At 37.6% G+C, this 23,914-nt stretch overlaps 1 protein-coding gene across 3 annotated transcripts in view; it reads left to right on the forward strand.

The window, feature by feature from the left end:
* Window positions 1-23,914, forward strand: part of CHST9 (carbohydrate sulfotransferase 9) — a 241,856-nt gene that overhangs the window by 117,110 nt on the left and 100,832 nt on the right. For all 3 annotated transcript variants that reach the window (XM_025429254.3, XM_049112814.1, XM_025429256.3), the window contains one exon: window positions 14,272-14,313. In XM_025429254.3, coding sequence (XP_025285039.1) covers window positions 14,272-14,313 — 42 coding nt within the window. The remainder of the gene's footprint in view (window positions 1-14,271; window positions 14,314-23,914) is intronic.

Raw genomic sequence — 23,914 nt, forward strand, 5'->3', positions numbered from 1 at the left:
GACTGATGTCTTTGCAGGTTCTGTTTGCTTCATTTCTAAGCTAGGTTTTAATGAAATTGAATAATGTAGTGAAAACAAAGACAGAAGGTGCCCTTGTGGTTCTGTTTTGCCCCTGGTGCCTCCCCCAGGGCCTGGAAGAAGCAGACTCTCAGGAAGTATTGGTTCAACAAACGAAGGAGCAAGTGGCTTTGTTAAACCATCAGACACAGAAAATGTCCCTGTGAGTTTCATGAGGAAAGAGGTCCCTAAGAATGATGGGAGAGAATCACAAAGATAGAACAGGAGAAAACCAGAGAAATGGAAATACATGAGAAGGGGATGAACACTCATGACTGTGCCTCTGAAAAAGCACAAAGAATTCTCTCCATCCAACCCCAGAGCTGTAACCTTTCCTTATCCATAAATTATACTGAAAACCCTATTAATTCTGCATGTAAATTTCTGCATTCTAATTCAATTTGGAAGTAAAGTCATTCATTTATTCATTCATTTATTGGAGAACTATTAAAAGAATATTTATTATTTGCTACTCTGTGTCAAGGGCAAAGCACCAAAGTTATATTTGAGATGTGGAGAAATCTCAAGGATATAAAAAAATATATATATTTGATTTGATTATTGAGGGGAAATAGAGGATTCAATGGTATTTTCTGAATTTTGCCTTTAGATCCATGATTGATGAATCTTGATTGCCCTGGAATAAGCCTATTTGCCTGAAGAGATAATGAATATTACCTTTTCAGTGTCACTGCAGCATTATAAACAAAGAACAAAAATCACTCTCTCTCTCTCTCCTTTTTTTTTTTTTGTAATTCTGTCATTACACTGTCGATTTTCAGTATTCTGCTATGATTTTTAAAATATGTATGTAAGTACAAGGAAAATTATTTGCATACAGCATTTCTATCCTGCTTGCCTATGTGCTCATGGAAATGGGAGTCAACATTTAGAAGTGATTTGGGGACTGGACTGAGAAGAGATTACAGGGTTTCATTCACATTTATCTCATACGTTTAGTGCAATTCTTTGTTGCATCTCTTTTAATTGCAATCAAACACGTTTATCAGTAACTCATTTGCCATTAATATAGGGGCCTCTAAGTTTTAGAAAATAATAGGATATGAGTGACGATTTCTCCATTTTGTCAAGGAATGTTTGATTATTTTTTTTATTGCAAAGCGAACCGAACAAGTGTTTGCATGCCTTCCTCGTGTTTGCAGCTAGCCAGGCCATGTCAGCAGTGAACAGTAGTGGTCATTGTGTGCCAGTGGGACAGATGTGCATTGACTTCCTGGGAATTTTTAGGACATTTATGAAAAGTCAAGCGATAGCATTCAAAGTATCCTTAATCAACATGTGTGTAGCACTACTTCTATAAGGTTAAAATAAATGCATCATATTAAAAATATGTAACTTCTACTTAATTCATATGTAATTATAGTTTTTAAAATATTAATAAATGACATTAAAAATCATTACAGTGATTTATCTAAAACAATTTTTGGCCGAAAGTACCAAACATGCAAAAAGTTATGACTATATAATTTATTATGATTTTTAAATGTTTTTTATTGAAGTATAGTTGACACACAGTATTACATTAGTTCCAGGGGGGCAACATAATGATTCAACAAGTGTATATGTTATGCTGTGTTTACCAAAACTGTCAGTACCATCTGTCAATGTTATTGCAATACCGTTGACTATAGTTGCTATGCTGTACCTTTTATCCTTGTGACTTACTCATTCCATGACTGGAATATTATGATATTTTTGATTTTTGAATAAATGGAAGAGTTAGCATCTTTGTTCTTTATTTAACCTGATGCCAATGTGCAGAATATTTTTTGAAAAGTAAAATGTAAATTCACTACTAAAAATTAACTTTCTGGCATTTGTTAAGAAAATAAGAAAAAATCATTTTCCTCCTCCATATGAGGAAGAAAATTGAAAGACAGAGAACCAATTGAATACTTTTTAACTTTATAGCAGAAGTCTTTAAGTAACAACTTCCTAACACAACTGGATTAGTTCCTGGTTCCACGTTCAAGTACCAGTAATGTCCTTTTCTTAGTGTTCTGATTATAATTGCAGTATTTGAATTTCACTGAACTTTTCAGAAAGCATTTTAAGTTGGCAGTAGTCAGAGTCTTTGAGAGATTTTAAAAATCAAACAAACAAAACTAAATGGCCTGAAAGATGGATTCCATTACCTCTTGTTTTTCAGTTAGGTATAGTGATTGTTGGCAGAAATAGATAAAGCAAACAGATGCCTGGGGTCACATTGCATTTTTTTTCTTTTCTCTCCAAAGAGTATCACATTGGGTCCAGTATCCACACAGTAGGATCTAGTACAGTGTAACTTAGGCATCATACTCTTTCAACTAGTAAGTTTTCAACTATAACATTATAACTCATAAAATAATGTCAAAGGAAGATCTTTGTTCTGTGTGAAAAATAAAAGATTTGCCTATAAGATGGCATATAGGGCTGAACTTTTAATTTGTATTTGCTGATAGAAATGTAAACACCAAGGCTAAGATGTCACTACTTTAGATTTTTTTTTTGACATTTGACTTCAGAATTTGCATAAGTAGTATGACACAGTACAGTTTAGTACTCAGAATGACACCATAATCAGTACGCTTTAATAGAGGGCCTGTGTAAAGGACAGACACACGTGTAGATCTCTGGAGAAGATCTACATACTTCAGGGATGTAACTTAAAGGTGAAATAATTCAGAGCTTCATAAACCATCAGAAGCAAAGCAGCTGTTTATCAACTCTCCACTCCCCCGCCCTCAGCCCCTGGTGAGTTCTAGGGATCAGTTGTGCAATATGGTACCCATCCTAAACAATACTACTGTATTGTTGTGCCAGTATTCTGCTATGAATTTGCTAAAAGGGTAGATTTGCTAAAAGGGTAGATTCATGTTAACTAACCTTACTACAATAAAATAAAATTTTAAATTAATTAATTAAAGGAAACAGTCAAGTTTTATATAGCAGGAAGCATTGACTAACTAACTATAGGTAGAATTACACTAACAAGGTAACCAAAATGTCAAAACTGATCATACGATGGTCCAGACCTTTGCTCAGGTCCAGACCTTTGCTCAGGTTTGGAAAATACTGGTGTCACTCAGTAGTTGGGGAATTTTGAGACCACTTGGCTCCATCTGAAGTAGTGAGAAATATGATCTTAAGAGAAGCTTTTCCATTTTTCTGTATGTTTAAAAATTTTCGTAATTAAATGTCAGAAGACTAAAGAAAAGCATGGCAACTGTGCCTTTGTTTTCCCTCCTGTTGAAACCCTACAATGCAACTCTAGTCACATCATATTTCCAGAAGTGGCTATTGGGTTGGGCAGTCAGATCATGTCTTCCAAACAGTTCAGACAAGCAGAGGGAGAAAGGTTTCTTCCCTCTTTTTTTTCCCCCTGAAACTGGAGAGAAAAAAGAAATGAAATCCAGTCTACTTCAGCTTTGGGAACTTATCTAGAAAAGAAAATTTCCTACTTCTTCTATGCCCTTCAGACTAGCTGATGCTGCTTCTTGTCCTCTTTTCACCAACTTGAACCCTCCAGTACACATACTCAGTCTGCATTCATAATTATATCATATACACTGTTACACTGCCATGAAGTATATGCACTTTTGAATTCTGCCTATGAATTTTGCACATTTTTATGTTCAACTTTTTTTAAGATTTTATTTATTCATGAAAGAGAGAGAAAGAGAGAGAGAGAGAGGCAGAGACGGGCAGAGGGAAAAGCAGGCTCCATGCAAGGAGCCTGATGTGGGACTCGATCCTGGATCCCAGGATCATGCCCTGAGCCAAAGGCAGACACTCAACTGCTGAGCCACCCAGGCATCTCTATTTTTAACTTTTTAACTGGTTTTTCAAATTATAAATAATCTGCTTCAGTAGGCTCATGTTTTTCTTTTCTTTTTTTCCAGTTGGTCATTATCCATAAGTAAAGATAGAATTAAATACTGGGATACCACTTTAGGTAGAGTGGGTAAGGGAAGATCTCTCTCAGGAGCTGATATTTGAACTGAATCATGAGTGATGTGAAGGAATGAGTGTCACGAGCAAATCTGACAGAAGAAGGAATGGCAAGTACAAAGGCCCTAAAACAGAATAAGCTTGGTGGATTGAAAAAAACAGAAAGAAAGTCAGCAGGACTGGAGCAGAGTGAACAAGGGTGAATATGTAGGCAGTGCCTAGATTATGTGGAGCCATATAGACTGTAGTAAAGAGTTTCAATCATCTGATGAGCACAATAGAAAATCACTGCAGAATTTTATTCAAGGAAATGAAATGATTTTTTTTTTAAGCACTCTAGCTTGGGAAGGGTTCTAGCAGAAAGAAAGTGGAAGTGGAGAGAACATTTCCAGAGTTATTAAAGGAAGCCAGGAGAAAAATGAAGTGGTCTAGAATGGGGTAGTTTCCATGGAAGTAATGACACACTATCAGATTTAGGATGTATTTTTGAGAAAGAAATGACAGTGAATACTGATAGGTTGGATGTGGGTGGCTAAAAGAGGGATAAAGAATGGCTCCAGGTTTTTGGCTTGATCAAGCTGGTAATAATACTATTAGCAGGGATGTGACCAATCATGAGAGGACCAATTTGGAGAGCTGGGGATAAGAGGAGATTTCTATTTTAGATACGTTAAATTTGAGATGTCTATTACCTACCTAAGCAGAGTCACTTCTTGGATATCTATTGCAGTGATCTAGGCGAGAAATAATAGTGGCCTGAAGTAAGGAAGTGACAGTGGGGCTTGGGGAAGGTGATGAATTCGAGAAATCTTTGAAGAAAGCATAAACAGGAACTTGATTATTAATGACAAGTGAGCCATGAGGGAATGCAGGAGGAATTCCAAGGCCTCTGATTTTGATGACTGAGTGGTGCCCAAGGGGGAGAACTGGGGGAGAAGTGTGATTGGCAGAGAAGAGGAGAACTTCATATTTAAGTAGGTATGGTTTTAGTGCTTACAGGAGACCCAAAGGCATGTGCACTGAACACATTTTTATTTGAGACTGGAGCTCAAGTGAGAGACCCGTTTAGAGACTTGGGAGTCAGTGTTGTAAATATACTTGTTATCAATGTCAACAAGGTAGATGAGATTACTAACAGCTAGTAGTGCAAAAACGTAAAGAGATTGTGTTTCGGATGAAAAGAAAAGGCTTGACGTGGATCATAGTGGTTAGCAAAACAATTCCAAAAATGCAGAGAAGGGAGAGAATACTATAAATCAGATACATCCTTTCAAGCTCCTTTTCAGCCAAAATACAATGAGTCAGTATTGGACATGAGTGTAAGTCTCGTATCCAAAGAGTAAAACCTACGACCATAAAACAGGACGATAAAGAATTTAGAAATTGAGACTTTGATTTTGAATTCTTAGGTAGCTCCATACACACTGTTGGTGGGAATACAAAGTGTTGTAGCCATTGTGGAAGAAGAGTATGAGGTTTCTCAAAAACTTAAAAAATGGAAGCACTGCATAATTCAGCAAATCTCACTTCTGGATATTTATCCAAAGGAATTGAAATCAGGATCTGGAAGAGATATTTTACACTCCCATGTTCACTGCAGCTCTAGTCATGATAGGCAAGATATGAAAAGAACTTAAATGTTCATTGAAAGATGAGTGGATAAAGAAAATGTGATGTATATATCACATACATGTGAAAATGTGATATGTATATATCACATACATACAATGGAATACTAGTCAGCCTTTAAAAAGAAGGGAATTCTAGAACATTCAGCAACATGGATGAACCTTGATGATATTAAGTGAAATAAGCCGGACCCAAAAAAAACAAGTATTGTATGATTCCACTGACATTAGGTGTCTAAAATAGTCATAGAATCAGAGTGGAATGGTGGTTACCTGGCAGTAGGGGAAGGGGAAAAATAGAAAGTCTCTAATCAATGAGCATATAAGTTTCAGTCAAGCAAGATGAATATGCGCTACAGTTCTGCAGTCTAACATTGTACATATAGGCAATAGTAATATATTGTACACTTAAGCATTTAAGAGGGATGGTCTTTGTATTTGCAGATGATATTCAGGTTGAACAATTGTCTTCCAGGCAATTGAGGTCAGCAGAAGACAAGCAGGAAATGATAGAGGCTGACCCCATAACCAGGCTGCAAGGAGGGTGCCGGACATCCAAATAAACCCAGTTCTTGTCGCTCTAAAATCAGTGAACACTCCCTGCCCCACAGCTGCCTCTCTAGAATGATAGAAGGTCTGTGTCTGGGAGGACCCTAGAAAGTATTTGGTTCTAATTATCTTTTTACAAACATATTGAATGAAGCTATGAGACGGTAGCTTATTAAAAGTCACACCACCTGCTTTTGGGTGCAGCCTGTGAGGATATTGGAAGCATTCCTGTTGGGCTTGGATACTATTTATAGGACTTTTTTCAAAAGAAATGAAACCAATCTCATGTATGCCCTCTGAATGCCTAGTGTCCGAATCTACTCCTGGAGAGGGTGGTGTGTAAAGGTTAAGAGTTCTGGCCATAGTCTCAGACTCCCAGGGCTAGAGTCCCTGCTCTGTCCTTCCAGAGTCATATGACCTCAGCCTCAATTGACTTACTCCCCTTATTTGTCAAATGGAGATAATACGAGTATTATCTCACAGAGTTGTAATGAGGATTGAGTGAAGTAATACCTGTCAAGCCCTGGGCCTAAGCCTTGGTATGTTAACAATAAATTTTAGCAATCTTTTTTTTTTTTTTTTAGCAATCTTTTTTATTGCCCTTGATATTACTTTATATTACTTGCCCCGTCCTTTAGCATCTAGGATGGAAACGTTAATAACAGACACCCAGAGGTTTGTTTTCCTGGCATGTAGTGGGAATAAAACAAGTGTTTGTTCAGACAGTGGCAAAGAAAGGGAAAAGAAAGCAGAACGTGAGTGGGGGAGAGCTTGGTGCTGGAAGATCTGTCTTCATTGTCTGGCTCATATTCTGAAACATGGAAATGTAGAAAGTATTTGTATTATTGATATTACCCATTTCTTTGATCTGTGAAATAGGCAACCAGCATTTTTCACATAGTATAGGAAAGATCAAGAAGGAAGGGGTGTGAGTCTGTGTGTTTTAAGCATGGCAGACAATTATGGAGGTTTGCCCACTGTTTTCACTGCTTATCCCGATTCCTTGTACCTCATAGGTTGTCCAGTGGAGTGTGTCTGTGTGCTAGTCAGAGGCACAGAGAGGACGGAGACAAAGGGCTTTCCCTAGTGAGCTTGCATGTGGCAGAACCAGGTGACACGAAGTATTTAGATAACGACAGAAGCCTCTACGGATCATGTGGTATAAGGCTTAGGAGCCTGGACCCCATAGCCAGATCCCTCCTGAGTTTGGTTTCAGCGCTTGGCAACTTTGCACAATTTACTATAATTTTATGAAAAGGATAACCACTTGAGATCTCGAACATTTTTATGAATGTCATATAAAGTCATAGGAATCTTTTTTTTTTTAAAGATTTTATTTATTTATTCATGATAGTTACACAGAGAGAGACAGAGAGGCAGAGACACAGGTAGAGGGAGAAGCAGGCTCCATGCAGGGAGCCCGACGTGGGATTCGATCCTGGGTCTCCAGGATCGTGCCCCAGGCCAAAGGCAGGCGCCAAACCGCTGCGCCACCCAGGGATCCCAAGTCATAGGAATCTTAATACCGTTCTAATTTGCTTCTCAAAGGAATCAATACAACATAAACAGGAATGTGAATAGGAAAAATACAATGTAAATAGGAAAAGCATGGTGACTGCATGATAACGAAAGCCTATTGATTGATTGATTGCCCCATTTGCTAGAATCTCAAAGCTGAAATGAACATTAAGACATTTTGTAGATGAGAGAATTAGGACCCAGGGAGGCTGGGTTCATTGGTTTCCCCACAGATAAATGTAGAATCAGACCGGCCCATTTTCAGTGCTGTTCTGACTTCAGAGACTGCTGCTTGGGCTAGCCTTCTCAGCACCTCACTGAATATGATCTGTACTCCGTTTTCTACAAAGCATGCCATAAAGTGTGGGATCCCATGCCCAGGGATCCTGGCACGGGCACAGGTGCACTCAGCAGCCCGCAGTGCATAGAGGCTGCTCCAGCGAGAATGCAGCTCTATGAAAAAAGGGCACTGAATATGCACAGTGGAACTGGATCTTGCCCTGTTTCTCTTTTTCATTTGTATTTCCTTTCAGTTAATTTTGTTAACTAACTAAAAATTAGTTAACCAAGTGTGAAATCTTTAGAAAAATGAAATATGTGGGTTTACTCCTATGGTCTTTACATTTGTACTTATGTTAATTAAATAATTAATCCATTATTTATAATAATGCTTCCAAAAGCGTATTGAAATGAGAACTGTTTTATATGAAGGAGGCTTTAAATCTCAAACCACATTTATAGTCAAGTGATTGCAATAATTATTTTTTGAAACCAGATCATTTAAAAATGAAATAGCTATTTTTGAAAGTATATAAAACTGATGTCCCGTGTATGAACATCTTGCACAATTTAACATTATTTTATTGAAGGGATACCCATTTGAGATCTTAACCTTTTTTATGAATTCTTTATAAAGTCATAGAAATCTTAATGCCTTTCTAATTTGCTTCTAAAAGAAAATAATTTGGAAAATGCCAGCGAAAGAAGCATAGAAAGCATTTAACATAAACTAAAATCATTAATACTTAATGGAAAAACATAGTAATCCATTCTAAGGCATTTTAAAACAGCTACTATAAGATGATCATCCCTTCTAGGAGGCTAGAAAGTTCTTCAAAACTGGTGCTTCCAGTCTTATTCAAAGACAGACTTGATGGAAATAGAACCTGTAAGACCCAAGGATTAGAAGGAAGTGTATGGGGAGGTTCAAATGCCTTCAGTATCATTGCTATGTGTCATCACAGATTTCCACCAAGCTTGCTCTTGCCCTTGGTTCCCCATGGGACTGTTGGGTCAGAGGTTCTTCTGTGTTTGCTGGAGAGTAGGGATGCCCTTTCAGAGTTTCTTCAATTTCAGAATAGCAAAATTTAGTTCTGCAAATAGTTGGCAATGTCAGTTAGCCAAATTTGTCTGCAGAAGTCCTTTTTGTTTTGAACCAGTGAGGCCCAAAGACAAGAAATACTTGAGTTAACTTAATGAAACCAAAATCACAGGGTCCTTGTTCACAAATTTCTAAGAGTATTTCATCATTTTCTGTCTTGTTTTCTCTTATGTTACTATGTTCTGTTGATGACCACTCTTGAGCTATCTCAAGCCTCCTTCCTGGGTGGCCGCACAACCACAGCCTTCTCTGTCCCAAGGCTCATAGGAGAGAAGGAAAGAATACTGGTGGGGTAGATTTGGAGGCAGAATTTTGGAGCCAAATCCTTGTTCTACCTCTAGTTTTATAATTTTGGGTAACACCTAAACTCACTATCTCTTTCTCCTTCTCTCTCCATCTAAAATATATATATATTTTAATTTTAGCAAAGTGATGTATACGCAGTTAAAGTATTTGATACAACAAAAAATGTTTTGTTCTGATACAACAGAAGTTTTTCTTTTTTTAACTAGCTTTCTCTTAAATGATTTGCCTAGTTAAGCAACACTCTCCCTTCCCTAGATGTGCCCCACTGACCACTGCTCACAACCAGCTGAACACTGGGGCCTCTGAGGCTGCCTCTCTAACCTACCTGTAAACTTCTGACACCACCCCCTCCCCTCGTGGGGATATATGTGGATCAGGAGTCAATTGTGTTTCTAAACCTGCTGTGTCAATTATACTTGTTTGTATAGTTATTCAATGCAGTTATAAAATATGTAAACCAAGGACATATAGGTACATAAAAGAATTGCTATTTCTATAAAAAATGCTCTGGAAAGACTCAATAATGTTGAGTCATTAAAAATAAAATGCTATAGAATAGGTGTGAATATAATGGTTAAATATTAGGAAAAGACTCAAATCTCAAAGGATTTTGTTTTGTGTCTTCAAGTTCTCAATACACTTTAATGGAATTGAAACTAGAAAATATAGATGATATGGGCATGGCTTATGTAAAAAAAAGTGTAGAACTGGAAATATGTAGTTATATTCTATATGCAGAAATCTAGGTCATGTTCCCATGAAATTCTTCTGGTATTAATTTTTTTCTTTTTCAAATTTTTATTTAAATTCTAATGAGTTAACATATAGTGAAATATTGGTTTCAGGAATAGAATTTAGTGATTTGTCACTTACATATAACACCTGGTGCTCATCGTAAGTCTGGTATTAAATTAGATAAAGTTCACATAAAATGCTAGCAGAATGTCTGATATTTTTTTTGCATGTCTGATATTTAATAAGGATTCAGTACATCCTAGATATTATTGTGGTTATTACTAATTTAATAATTGTGCATCCAAGTAATTTTAGAAGAAAACAGAAAAGAAGGTAAAGTTAGACCAAATTAATATTTCAAAAGAAAATATTGGGATAAATTTTCAAATCCAACAACAAAATGTTAGACAGCAGAGAACCTAAACTTCACTGTGATTATTTTTGTATCGGAACACCAGTATGTAAAATTAAGGGTATTGATAATCGCATTTCTGCAAGGTTTAGTTGGAGGGGAAAAAAATCTGATTCATTCATGAAGTGTAACCCTATTTAAGTTTTAATAACAAATTGCCACGCAGTCTTAGGAAACTGTCCAATATTTTCCTACCTTTCCTTTTACTCTGTTAGGTAAGGATGATGGTAAACAACACAATTAGTTTCTCACTGTGGCCAGAGGAATTATGTTGAGAACAGTGCATTGTGGTTATATTTGTGTTCTCTCTCGAGTGTGAGCTCTCTTTGGCTCAGTGTGCTATTTATGATACACGGAGCCCTCAAACCCTGAGGAAAAAGATTGGTGAAATGCTTTTTTTTTTTAAGATTGATTTCCCGTCAGGCCTATTCACTTAGTGTGGTGCTTATGCCAAGTTTCAACAGGTGAAACGTGCTTTACTACCAACACCGAAAATGACTCAGAAGAAAGTCATGTGGTGACAGGGAAGATCTTTCATTAGATTGTCTCTACTACTAAATTAAGCCTTCAATATCGTAATCCATCTTATAAGTACAATATAAGTACATGTACACTGGATGTGAGGTTTAAACTCTTATTAATTTTAGGGGCTGTGGCCAAAACCCAATTAATTTCTGCTACATGAAACAAGCCTGAATGCTGACATTTAATGTCATTTTCACAGCTGATGGTGTAAGCATACTCATAGTTATTTAACATATGATCATATAGCAAGGAAGTCAGTCTACATTGATTGTATGGACTGAGCCCAATATCCGAGGTAGTCATTACATTAAAAAATATATAGGAATAGCAATGATTTAGAAGATATAGCCTTTATCTTTAAAAACTATACACACTATTAACATTATTGAGTGGTGAAGGAGGAAGCTTTTTTTTATGAGACAATTCATTAACTTAAAATAAGTTAATAACTTGGGCAGCCTGGGTGGCTCAGCGGTTTAGCGCCTGCCTTCAGCCCAGGGTGTGATCCTGGAGACCCGGGATCGAGTCCCACATCGGACTCCCTGCATGGAGCCTGCTTCTCCCTCTGCCTGTGTCGCTGCCTCTCTCTCTCTCTCTGTCTCTCGTGAATAAACAAATAAAATCTTTTAAAAAGAGAGAGAAAAATTGGCAGACCGTGGTTTCCTGGGGCTGGGAGGAGAGAGGGGAACTGGGAGCTGGTATAGAGTTTCATTCATGCAGCATGAACAAGTTCTAGAGATCTGCTGCACTATATTGTGCTTTATAGTAAACTGTACTGTACTGTACACTTTAAATTTTGTTAAGAGGATAGGTCTCCTGTCTGTTTTTTACCACAATACATTAAAAAAAAGGAATAAAAGAAATCAGCAGATGACCTTGCACAGCCTATATATTTGAGTGATCGTGGAGATGGGGAAAAGAACCTGTCGTGTTTACATTTTTTAAGTAAATGATTTGATCGTTATAAGCCAGAACTTAAAAGCAAAACCTGATGAGAACAATTCCTCATGCAATCAATAAGCAACTTACCAGAATATCATAAGAGATAAAGGAGCAGCCACATTTAACTTTTCGAATAGTCATTTTTTCTACATCAATTTAATTTCCTCCCATGTTTATGTAACAGATTATATAAGCAATGAAAATATGCTGAATAAAATCAGTTTTGTATGGAGGAAGATTCTGGGTTCTAGCCTAAACAATATTTTCTCACCAAGCCTTGAAAGTGTGATCCCAATCATGCTACTGTTACATGGGTGAACAAGTAAATATAGAGTTGCAATTACATCAAAGTGGATTGAAGCAGTGGATTACATATCAAGTTCCAGCCCATGGGGATCAGTTGTACTGTAAGGCCTATAACTTATTGATGAACTATACAAATGACTTATAAATGCCTTCATCCAAAATGCAGAAATTTCTAAATCAAGTGGAGCTGCTTATACCAGGAAACTCATGACAATGCAATTCAGAATGCCCTTGGATATATTTTTTAAATTATTCTAAAGGCAAAATACTATTTAATTGACATAAGTATAAACTGTGTATTTTAGCGTAAATGGCATTAGTGAAAGATTGGTTAAAAAGGTAAATACCTATAGGACCTTTGTTGCCAGTAGAATTAGAAAATGAGTATCATAAATGAGTTACATTGATAGGAAGTTATTTGAATGGCACAGTATAGCAAACAGATTTACTCCTATCACTGCTTACACCTTACCATTCTTAAGTACTTGTTCAAGTTATTATCAACATACTTTGAAAGGGATATTTTTAAAAAGACAGCATACAGAGAGAACATGATGTATACATGTATTCAATATAAGATATACATTAATACATAGTTTGGCATGTAATATATTATATATAATATATAAATAATATGGTTTAGCATGTAATATTAATTTTTATGTAAATTATACTATATATCAAAATCATATATTATGTAAAAATGTGATATGGAATACAGTATATAATATGCATTGTATATTATATATGTATAATGTGTTATTTAAGGGAAGAATTGGAACTATGTAGTCTAGAAAACAGAAATCTAGAGTCATATAATTATCCATCTTGAAGCTCCCTAGAATTGTTTTCCGAATGAGTTGAGACTCTCCTCTCCCCATAGATGACTAAGCCAGAAGGAATTTACTATGTTACATTTAGCAACTTCATCTGGCAGAAAGAGGTCCTTCTTGATTATCAGGATGAAAAATCATTGGCTCAAGGAAAACTCAAAGATTTTTCTCTTAGATCTCCTTACTACAAAACAAACGAACATTAGTTCTGGATGATTTAATATCCATGGGATCACTTCCCTCAAAGAGCCCTTTTTCTTTCATCCTAGATTTTAGTTCATTTACTCTTCCAAGCTTCACAGATCAAGGCATCCAACAGTGAGCCATGCATACTCCACCATGGCTCCAGGAGATGCACATAGCATTATCTATTCTGAATATCAATTTTATTCAAAGAGATCTGTCCCAAGTACTGAAAGAATCTAAGCAGAAAATATAATTGTATGTAAACAAAGATTTACACAATTCTAGACAGGAAATATAATTGGATATTAACATACTGACACATAATGAAGTAGAATGCAAAGAATCCAGGAAAATGTTCTTCCCTTCAGTGGACATATTCCAGTTTTACCTACCAGTCCCCAACTCCATTTCTCTGATGCAGAAGGAAACAGGCACAAGACTTCGTCTTTTCTGTGGCAAAGTTTGAAGGTAATGCCCTGTTTCCTGATAAGTGACACCAAGCCTGTCACCTCTTTAGTAGCCCAGAAACACAAGAGTGAGATATTCTATTTCATGACCCTTACTCCCAACACCTCATGATTTTCTTTGCTAGAAAGAAAATACTGGAGGCAGTGACATCTTTATGTATGTAGGATGTTTTTATTTTTGTTTTGTTTTTTTCACTTTTGTTTTTTGTTTGTTTTGTATATATTTTTTTTATTGAAGTTCAATTTGCCAACTTCTAGTATAGCACCCAGTGCTCATCCTGTCAAGTGCCCTCCTCTAAACCTGTCACCCAGTCACCCCATCCTCCCACCCACCTCGCCTTCCACTACCCCTGTTTGTTTCCCAGAGTTAGGAGTCTTTCATGTTTTGTCACCCTCTCTAATTTTTTTGTAGGATGTTTTAAGATATATTTGCATATAATGGTAATACATGAACTTCCTTTCTCTTCTTTTCCAGGATGGGAGCCAGTAAATTACCTGCAGCCAGCATCCAGAATCAGTGAGTCAATTTTACTTACGTTTAGTCTCAGGTAACTATAGATAAGCAGAGCAACAACAGGAATACCTGAACACCCCATCGTGTCACTTTTATTTTTTTATTTTTAAAGATGATCCTTTTTTAAGATTTTATTTATTTATTCATGAGATACAGAGAGAGACAGAGACAGAGACACAGGCAGAGAGAGAGAGAGAAGCAAGCTCCATGCAGGGAGCCCGATGCAGGACTTGATCCTGGGACTCCAGGATCACGCGCTGGGCCAAAGGCAGGTACTAAACTGCTGAGCCACCCAGGAATCCCTCGTGTCACCTTTAAACACTTGTTCTTGCAGTAATGTCACCAGAAAGCAAAGCCTGGGTGCCATTATTGGGGTGTATAGTGTTAAAAGGTGGGGAAGAGAAGCAAGCAAACCATGATCCTTGCCCTCAAGGAATTTACAAAGGAAACCAAAGATTTTGAAAATAGATTTCAGTTATATCCAGCTTAATGAATAATTAATCTTCATCTTATATGAAAAAGCTTACATTTTTCCTGTTTTTATTTTTAAAGCGTTTAACACTTCCCTAGGACATTGGGCTATAATTCCCAGAAATGCCTTCAACTATGAATGTAGTAAAACCTCATTAATTCAGATATTGCTAATACACAATTTTTGAAAATTTAACCTAGAATAAGATGAAATTTACCTTTAAATTGTCTGCAAGGAATGGATTTGATAAGAGAAATAGAGGGAACACCTGTAACTTATTTAAAGAGAGTAATTGTTTTCATGGCTTTTGCATATACAGTGGTCTTTAGGCAAAAAGATACAGCTATAAAGTCAGGATCCATGTCATTAAGTAGATGTCTCCTTAGACAGACTTTATTGGCAGGTTATAGTATTGAAAGTAATAAAACTGCATTGCTTCCAATAAATTCTGACTTCCATAATTCAGGCTAGCTTCTCCCTTTTCCTCCCTACCTCGCCAAACTCATTATTCCAATCTAATGAAGTTTACTATTGTGTTATATATGAACATAGAATTTATTAATAGATCAATTCCTATTATGTTACTTTTTAAACTTACAAATATAATTTTTAATTTTTTGGATGCTTATCTGCAACACTGATCACTTGAATGACAGTAGTATATTTACTTTTACAAGAAAGATGATATATCATCCCTCTCCTGCTCCATGACTTCATTTAACAGTCCATTTTTTTTTTAATTTAAAACCCAATATTTTCACAAAGCAAGCAAGACAAATTCTCAGGATAATAGAGGATGTTTAAAATGAGGGGGGGGAAATCCTGAAAGCAGATCATGTCCCCTTGAGGCACGTTGAAAAATTTGAGTAGTAACTGAATCACTATTCATCCCTCTGTCCATCCATCCATCCATCCATCCATCCATCTATCCATTCAACAGTCAAGGGCCATATTTATTACTTCAAGATGTGCAGAGATAAATAAAATTTTCTTCTTGTCTTCATTGTGCTGGCACCCATAACCTGAAACAGAGATGGAGACAAATAATTTTCTGGTGTGATAAGTGATTGTGTTTTCCTTGCCAGCAAAGTGCTTTGGGAATACAGATAATATACCACTAAATCTGACTGGAGTAATTGGGGAAATATTCATAGCAGTTATAACATTTGAGCTCATTCTTAAAGAATGAATAGAATTTCTGCAGCTAGAGAGAAGGACAACATTTCAAATCAATATAAGCAGAAGTACGGAGGTAGGGAAGCACATGGAGTGCTCAGAAAAACAGAGCAGACATAATGAGTTACAGAAAGTTGAGGGGTGGGGGAATAGTATATGGAATATAATACAGGTACACTGCTTAGAAAATGTGCCCTACTTGGTGATTAGAAACAGCAGTGGAGATGAAAGATTTGAGACTTGAAAGGTGAAGAAATGAAACAAGATAAGGCCATTCATGGACAATTGCGAGAAGTTTTGTTTTTTTATATTTTTAATTTTTTTTTAATTTTTTAATTTTTTAATTTTTTTTATTGGAGTTCAACTTGCCAACATATAGCATATCACCCAGCACTCATCCCGTCAAGTGCTCCCCTCAGTGCCCATCACCCAGTCACCCCAGGCCCCCGCCCACCCCCCTTTCCACCACCCCTTGTTCGCTTCCCAGAGTTAGGAGTCTCTCATGTTCTGTCACCCTCACTGATATTTCTCACTCATTTTCTCTCCTTTCCTCTTTATTCCCTTTCACTATTTTTTATATTCCCCAAATGAATGAGACCATATAATGTTTGTCCTTCTCCCATTGACTTATTTCACTCAGCATAATACCCTCCAGTTCCATCCACGTGGAAGCAAATGGTAGGTATTTGTCATTTCTAATGGCTGAGTAATGTTCCATTGTATACATAGACCACAGCTTCTTTATCCATTCGTTTTTCGATGGACACCGAGGCTCCTTCCACAGTTTGGCTATTATGGACATTGCTGCTATAAACATTGGGGTGCAGGTATCCTGCCGTTTCACTGCATCTGTATCTTTGGGGTAAATCTCCAGCAGTGCAATTGCTGGGTCGTAGGGCAGGTCTATTTTTAACTCTTTGAGGAACCTCCACACAGTTTTCCAGAGTGACTGCACCAGTTCACATTCCCACCAACAGTGCAAGAGGGTTCCCCTTTCTCCACATCCTGTGAGAAGTTTTAAGACTATAGAATAGAATCAACCTCTCCCTGAGATAGAAGAGGGGTAAAAAGAAAATAAATTTGAAGGTGAATGTAAAGAAATTTGAGTAAGTTTATGTGTGGGAGCTTCAATTTTCTTTCTACACGGTTAGATAAGCATGGGCTGTAGAATAAATAGGAGGACACAAGTTTGCATCCTAGCTCAACTGCCATGAATAACATAACATGGGCAGGTCACATAACCTATCTACATTTCAGTGTTATCTTCTGTAAAACAGAGGCAATAATGACATTTAACTCATAGGTTGGGGGACTATATAATGCACATAAAAGCATGTTCTATATTCTAAAGCAACTCTATATTGAAAAGCAGCCAGATATAGTTGCCAGAACACATGCTGAGTCACCTCACCGAGCTCTTGTCTGTAAAGTGGGGATAACAATATGGAGCTCTTAGGGGTTACCAAGATTATTAAAGATAAGATTTATACAACGTATGCACACAAAGGTGCTCTGCCAGTGGGAGCTGCTAGATGGTTATCATCTGTGAGGAGTCTCCTGGGAAAGAGGAGAAAAGCGCAATGGGAAATGAAAACAAGAAGGGGCCATGTAAAGACATTTTTAAGCAGAATTACAAGTCCATTCTGAAAACATGACTTTGCATGTATAGTTACACCTATGAGCTCCAGGGCAGCCAAAATACATGGCTTGATGGGCTGGAGTTGGGGAAGGTCAAAGCAGGGACTATGCTATTGAGGGAACAGTTGGAAATGTTGGTCAGTGGAGATCTGAGAAGCTTGCAGGCCTGCTGCTTCTACGACACCTGTACTCCAGCCTCAACACTGAGTCAGCAGAACACTGTCTTTTCTTTCTTTCTTTCTTTCTTTCTTTCTTTCTTTCTTTCTTTCTTTCTTTCTTTCTTTCTTTCTTTCTTTTCTTTCTTTCTTTTAACACTGTCTTTTCTATTCAGTGTCAGCTGCCTGTGATTCTAAGGCTCTTATCATTACCAAGTAACGAGTGAGATGCCTAACTACCCCAAAGTCAAATACTCTCCCTTCATCTAAGCTCCAGTACTACTCAGAGAACCCTTGATTCTCAGTCTTCTCCACCCTATGCCCAGCTTGAGTTTTAGTTCTTCCCTAGATATAAGGCAGTGAAAAAGTTTTCTACCTCCTCTGGAATACACTAGCACTAGAGTTTGAACCAAGTAAAAAGGAGCCAGACTGCGTGCCCATACTCCCTCATGCCATCTGCACCCAGAGACCTCAGTACAGAATTCACTGGTTACGACAGGCAGGGCCACACTTTCTCTCCCACACGTGGAAGTGGGTTATCTCACTGGCCACTAAGATAATGGCCAGTGTCCTCCTGAAATGTTTAGTGAACCTTGGGGACTCCAGCAGAAAGCTGCCAAAATCTATCATGATAGCTACTAAACTTACCTCAGAGGGAGATTTGAATTGCTAGAGCGTGTCCTCAATTTGCCAAATGGCAGTAATAAAGAAAATATAGGCGATATTGTTCACATTATTGACTCCTATTTTAATTAATGTAAGACACATTCCTCATTTGGGAGCCTGGTTGATTCATTCACTCGGTAATTATTCATTAAGGATATATTAAATTCAAGGTACCACTATCCAAGATCTTTAAAGATAATGAACACAGGCATCTTCCATGGGTAACATTTGAAACATAAGGAAAACCCTGTCAAATTCAGACAAAATTCTAGATCTCTGTGAGGGTACAACTACAGAGACTCATTAGGGATTGGGAAACTCCAGAGCTTTTTCTTCTCTCTCCTCAGGCTTAGATCCCCAAAGTCCACTCTGCTGTGAATACCACCAACAGGGATCATCACAGAAAATTCACTTCTAAGCACCCTGCTTTCTATATGAGGCAGCTGGGGTAAACTGTGAATATGTAGATTGTTTCAGAACATATGACGTCATCTCTCCCCACATGCCCTACAGACCAGGAGCCATGCCAACGTGCAGCCCATCTCTGCCTTCTCCAGAGTAGGGAGCACCATGAGAGGCTGGTACTGACTGGGCATCAGACTGGCTCTTCTCCCACCATGCCACACACCTCCCTCAGCCTTCTCTTGAATGTGCTCTAATTGCCGGGTGCTGTCTACAACCCATCCTTTTCATTCCTACGTAGTTTGTATGCAGTCTTCATTCTAGATCTGCTAGAGGAAGCGATTCACCTCTCATTAAAAACAGACACCGATATTTCACTCCATTTCATTTCTTTAGCCCTGGGTACACCTTTCTTCTGTCTCCTTTTGTAATCAGCATATCTCTCATTTCTGAGTTCTTTATGTATTTTCCTCTTTACACCTCCTCTCTACCCTTTAATATATCTCAGAGTTGAGTGAACCTTGGATGAAATTTTTTTGGCTTGCTTGCCCCTTAGTTGGAAGAACACAGCCTCATGTCAGTTTTGTGGCAAACTCAAAATGAGAAGTATGTGTGCAGCAGCATTTCATTTACATATTTTTCTCATTGTTCTTTAAAAATCCTTTGCTGCGGAGTGAAATGATGTTCACCGTGGGACAATCCCATGAATCCCTGCAAGCGAAAATGTGGTCCAGATTATAACATCACAGACTTGGGGACCTTGGTAAAACGTTCACGGCAGAGTCTAAAACTTGAATTCTTTTACTCAGGATCCTCTACTTCCCTTAGCCTCCATTTATAGATACTGGGGGGAAATGCTTTCCTTCTATTTCAGGAGGGGAAGTAATTCAAAATCATTTCTTAGGGTCATTGAACTGAGAAATGTTCCTTGGATTTTCATGAAGAAAATCTTCATGCAAGGTTTATGTCCCAGCGAAAGGGTACACACATTCGGGGGGTATTACCTTTTCACATATTGACAGCAGACTGTCTCCTGGAGTAGAAGGGCAACCTGTGTGGAAAAGCTGAGGTGGTGTGGGATTTTAGAGAAGAGGTGCTCCGGGTCACCACTGAGGTACCCCTCGAGAGTCAATCCCCATGAACGGTGCTCACTCCTAGACCTTTGTTATTTTGTAGGTGCCTTCTCCTTGGTGCAGTTTCTGGAAGGGACTATTGCTTGTCCCACTATGTACCCAGTGTCCTTGTGCTTGTTCCCCTCCAAAGGAGGAAGCACATTTCATATTCATGAGCACTCCAGATTGCAGAGGGGTGGCTTCTGTACAAGAGGGGACTCTAGCCCCAAACTGGGTGTGGCTCAGGGCATTTTCTAGGGCACACAGAATCCTTAGCTTCACCAGGGGATGAAGAGAACTGAGAAGAGGTGCTATGCTGTTAGAATCAAGGTTGCTGTTATTATTAAGGTTGGAGCTTTATGCAGGGCAGTTACCTATATTGTCAGTGCACCTAGCCAACAGCCCTGCACTTGTGTATGCCTGGGGACATGCTTCCCATTATCAGCTAGAACATTCCTTTCTGTAAACCCTGGATTACAGAAGCTGGTTGGAAGGGATAGTTAGAGACTTTTCTGCAGCCTTCCTGAGCTTATGTGAGAATTAAGCCTCACAAATCTTATAAGAATTGATGAACATGGTGATATTTTTTTAAATGCAGCATAAACCTCCAGATTCATAGCCTAACCATCACAACTGAAAAGCCCTTATGCATCAGGATTAAAAAAAAAAAAAGTACACTTTGCCAGCCTTACCTACTCTCAGACTCCAGTATTCAAAGAGCTTGCAAATTCTGCACAAACTGACGCGATCATTCCCACATCTCTAAAAATAAACGATGGAGTGGTTGGGGTCTTTTTTTTGTGGGAGAAAGGACGTACATTATTATTCTTGCATGGAAATAATTAACAAAGAAAAAGTGGCATCCCACAGTTAATTTAGCCATTCTTTTAAATATTTTCCTGATACCTGAATTACACGAACATAATATTTTAATAAGCTGATCCGCGAGTGTTTTTTCCCCTTCTCATTGAGGTGCAAAGTAATCTAGAGGGTCAAGGTTTCCAATCTTTTTCTCTTGCATTAAAATGATCTGTCATTTCCATTGTGGCTACACCCAAAAGTCAATTTTTGGTCTGGTTAAAGTGCCCTGTAGAATAATTCAGTGGTTACGAAAATGAGATTCTTCTCAAAGTGTAACTACTCCACTTGCTGGTGTACTGTAGCAATGACATTCATCTTTGAAATGATCCTGATTCAGAGCAGGGATTTTCAGCATTTTCTTTTCCTTTGAGTCATTTTTCATCTTTACCTTTTTGAATTTTATAATAAATGGAGGCTTAATTTCATGAAACTGGGTAAATTAATATTGCCATCATACATTGTAAACCAGGTACATTAAATTCAATAGAACAAGAATTTTAAAAATATTTTTCATGGCTATAAAATAGAGAAATATTCTGAATGATGTTAAATGTTAAAAATTTGCTTAATAATAGAATCCCTTACTATTTTGAATTGAGGTAAAATTTACATACAAAAAAAAGCACAAATCTTAAACTTGTAATCCGGCGAGTTTTGACAATTGTATACACCCTGTATAATGGACAAAATAAGATATTAAATCTCATACACTAAATATTTACCTTGCAGCCCTTTCCAATCCATGACCCCACCACCTCACCTCCCTCCCACCCCTTCATCTCCTGCATACTCTCCAACCAACCACTTTCTCATTTCTATCACAATAGGTTAGTTAGACCTATTCTTGGACTATATCTGAAAGGAATCATACAACAGATATTTTGTGAATGCTCTGTTCACTTACCCTAACATTTCTGAAATTGTTACGTGTATCAGTAGCTTTGTTTTTTTTTTTTTTTGTTGTTGTTGTTGTTAATATTCCATTGGATGACTGAACTACAAATTATTTGTCCAATATCCTCTTTTTGACATTTGTGTTGCTTCTAGTTGGGGACTATTATGAGTAAGATTGCTCTAAAAATTCCAGTATAAGTCTATTTGTGAATATTTGTTCTCATTCCCATTGGATAAAGACCAAGAAGTAGAACTGCTAGATCATAAGGTAAATGTTTAATTTTGTAAGTAACTGTCTAGCACTTCACCAGCAATGTTGAAAGTCTTAGCTGCTCGTTATCCTCATCAACAGCAGGCTGGAAGTGATATCTCTAGTGGCTTTAATTTACATATGGTTGATGGCTACTGAACTTGGTCATCTTTTTATGTACTTTGTCCATTTGTATCTTTTTTGGTGAGGCTGTCCAAGCTTTTCCTGTTTTTGCCAAGTCACTTGTCTATTGTTAATGGTAGCTTTTCATATAGTCTGGATATAAGGGGACACCTGGGTGGCTCAGTGGTTGAGCATCTGCCTTTGGCTCAGGTCATGATCCTGGGGTCCTGGAAACGAGTTCTGCATAGGCTTCCTGCAGGGAGCCTGCTTCTCTCTCTGCCCATGTCTCTGCCTCTCTCTGTGTGTCTCAAATAAATAAATTAATTAATTAATTAATAAAATCTTTTTAAAAAAATAGTCTGGGATGCAGAAAGGGAGGAGAGTGGAGAGGATGTGGTGACTGGGTGACGGGCACTAAGAAGGGCACTTGATGGGATGAGCAGTGAGTGTTAACAGTATATGTTGGCAAATTGAATTTAAATTTTAAAAACTTGGGAAAAAATAGTCTGAATATAAGTCCTTTGTCAGTTACATGTTTTGTTAAGCATTTGCCCAGTTTGTGAGTCACCTGTCATTTTACTTAAAATGCCTTTTGGGGGCACATGGCTGGCTCAGTCAGTAGAGCATGCAACTCTTGATCTCAGGATTCTAAGTTTGAGTCCCACATTGGGTGTAGGCAGTACTTAAAAAAAAAACAAAATCTTAACAAAAAGTGCCTTTTGATGAGCTTAAATTTTGAAATTTGATAAACAACTATAAATTACTTTTTTCATTTGTGATTAATGCTTTGTAGTGTCCTGAGAAACCTCTGCTTTCCCCCCTGAAGTTGTGAAGATATTCTGCTGTTACTCAAAAAAGTGGTGATAGCTACTTTTTAAATTGGGAATAATAATGACAGTTTGCAGGAAGATAAGAAAGCATGTTTATAATGACCGAAACACAGGGCTGTCTCTGCAGTTTTATAAATCTGTGGTTACTTGTTAATTTGCAAGTGTCTCCTTGATTTATCTTCTTTTTTCTGAGAAATAGAAAGTAAATTTGGGTGTTTTGTGAATTGTCAAGTTTGAAGTACTAGGAAAGAAAGCTCAATGTGAAGTTTGAATGTCCTATGTATGATAATGACTTTAGATAATGATCTTTATAGTACAAGTGATTTTATAGCATTATTCACTGTCCTTGAGCAATGACTTCAATTCCAGGGAGCCAGACCATGCTATTTCTATTTTTCAGCCTCATCTTTGCAGCAAGAGGATGAGAGAAAATTACCAGACTTTCCTAATAATACCATTTGCTACAAACATTGATTTAAATATACAAAAATTTTAATATTTTAAATATATATGAAATATATGTAGAAAATTCTCATCACCTTTACCAAGGTGATGCTGTCACATCACCTAGAGCTAAGAAAAGCTCTGATAATACTTTATTCCTTTGATTAATATTTATTGCCATACTGTGTGCTAGGCACTGAGTATGCTGTGGTGAACAAACAGACCAGCTACCAACCTCTAGAGGCTTACTGTCTAGATGAGAAGAGTTAGTCAAGTAGACAAAGGTTAGATTTTGCTAGATACTCTGCAGGATATTACAGGACACTGTGAAAGACAGTGACAGAATGACCTCTTTTCGGGATTCCTGCTGAGGCAGGTGACACCTGATCAGAGACTTGGATTGAGAGGGAACCAGCCATATAATGGGAGGGGGGGCAGTCTGTGCAGAAGCAGGACAGGTGAAAGCCTTAAAAAGGTGAGAGCCAGTGTGATTCAGATGAGGATGGTAGGAATTAGTGAGCAGAAAGGACAGATGAAGAAAGATGAGATAGGAGAGAGAGGTAGCAGCAAGGTCATTGAAG

This window comes from Canis lupus, chromosome 7 (assembly GCF_003254725.2).
Source record: "Canis lupus dingo isolate Sandy chromosome 7, ASM325472v2, whole genome shotgun sequence".
Taxonomy (NCBI): Eukaryota; Metazoa; Chordata; class Mammalia; order Carnivora; family Canidae; genus Canis; species Canis lupus.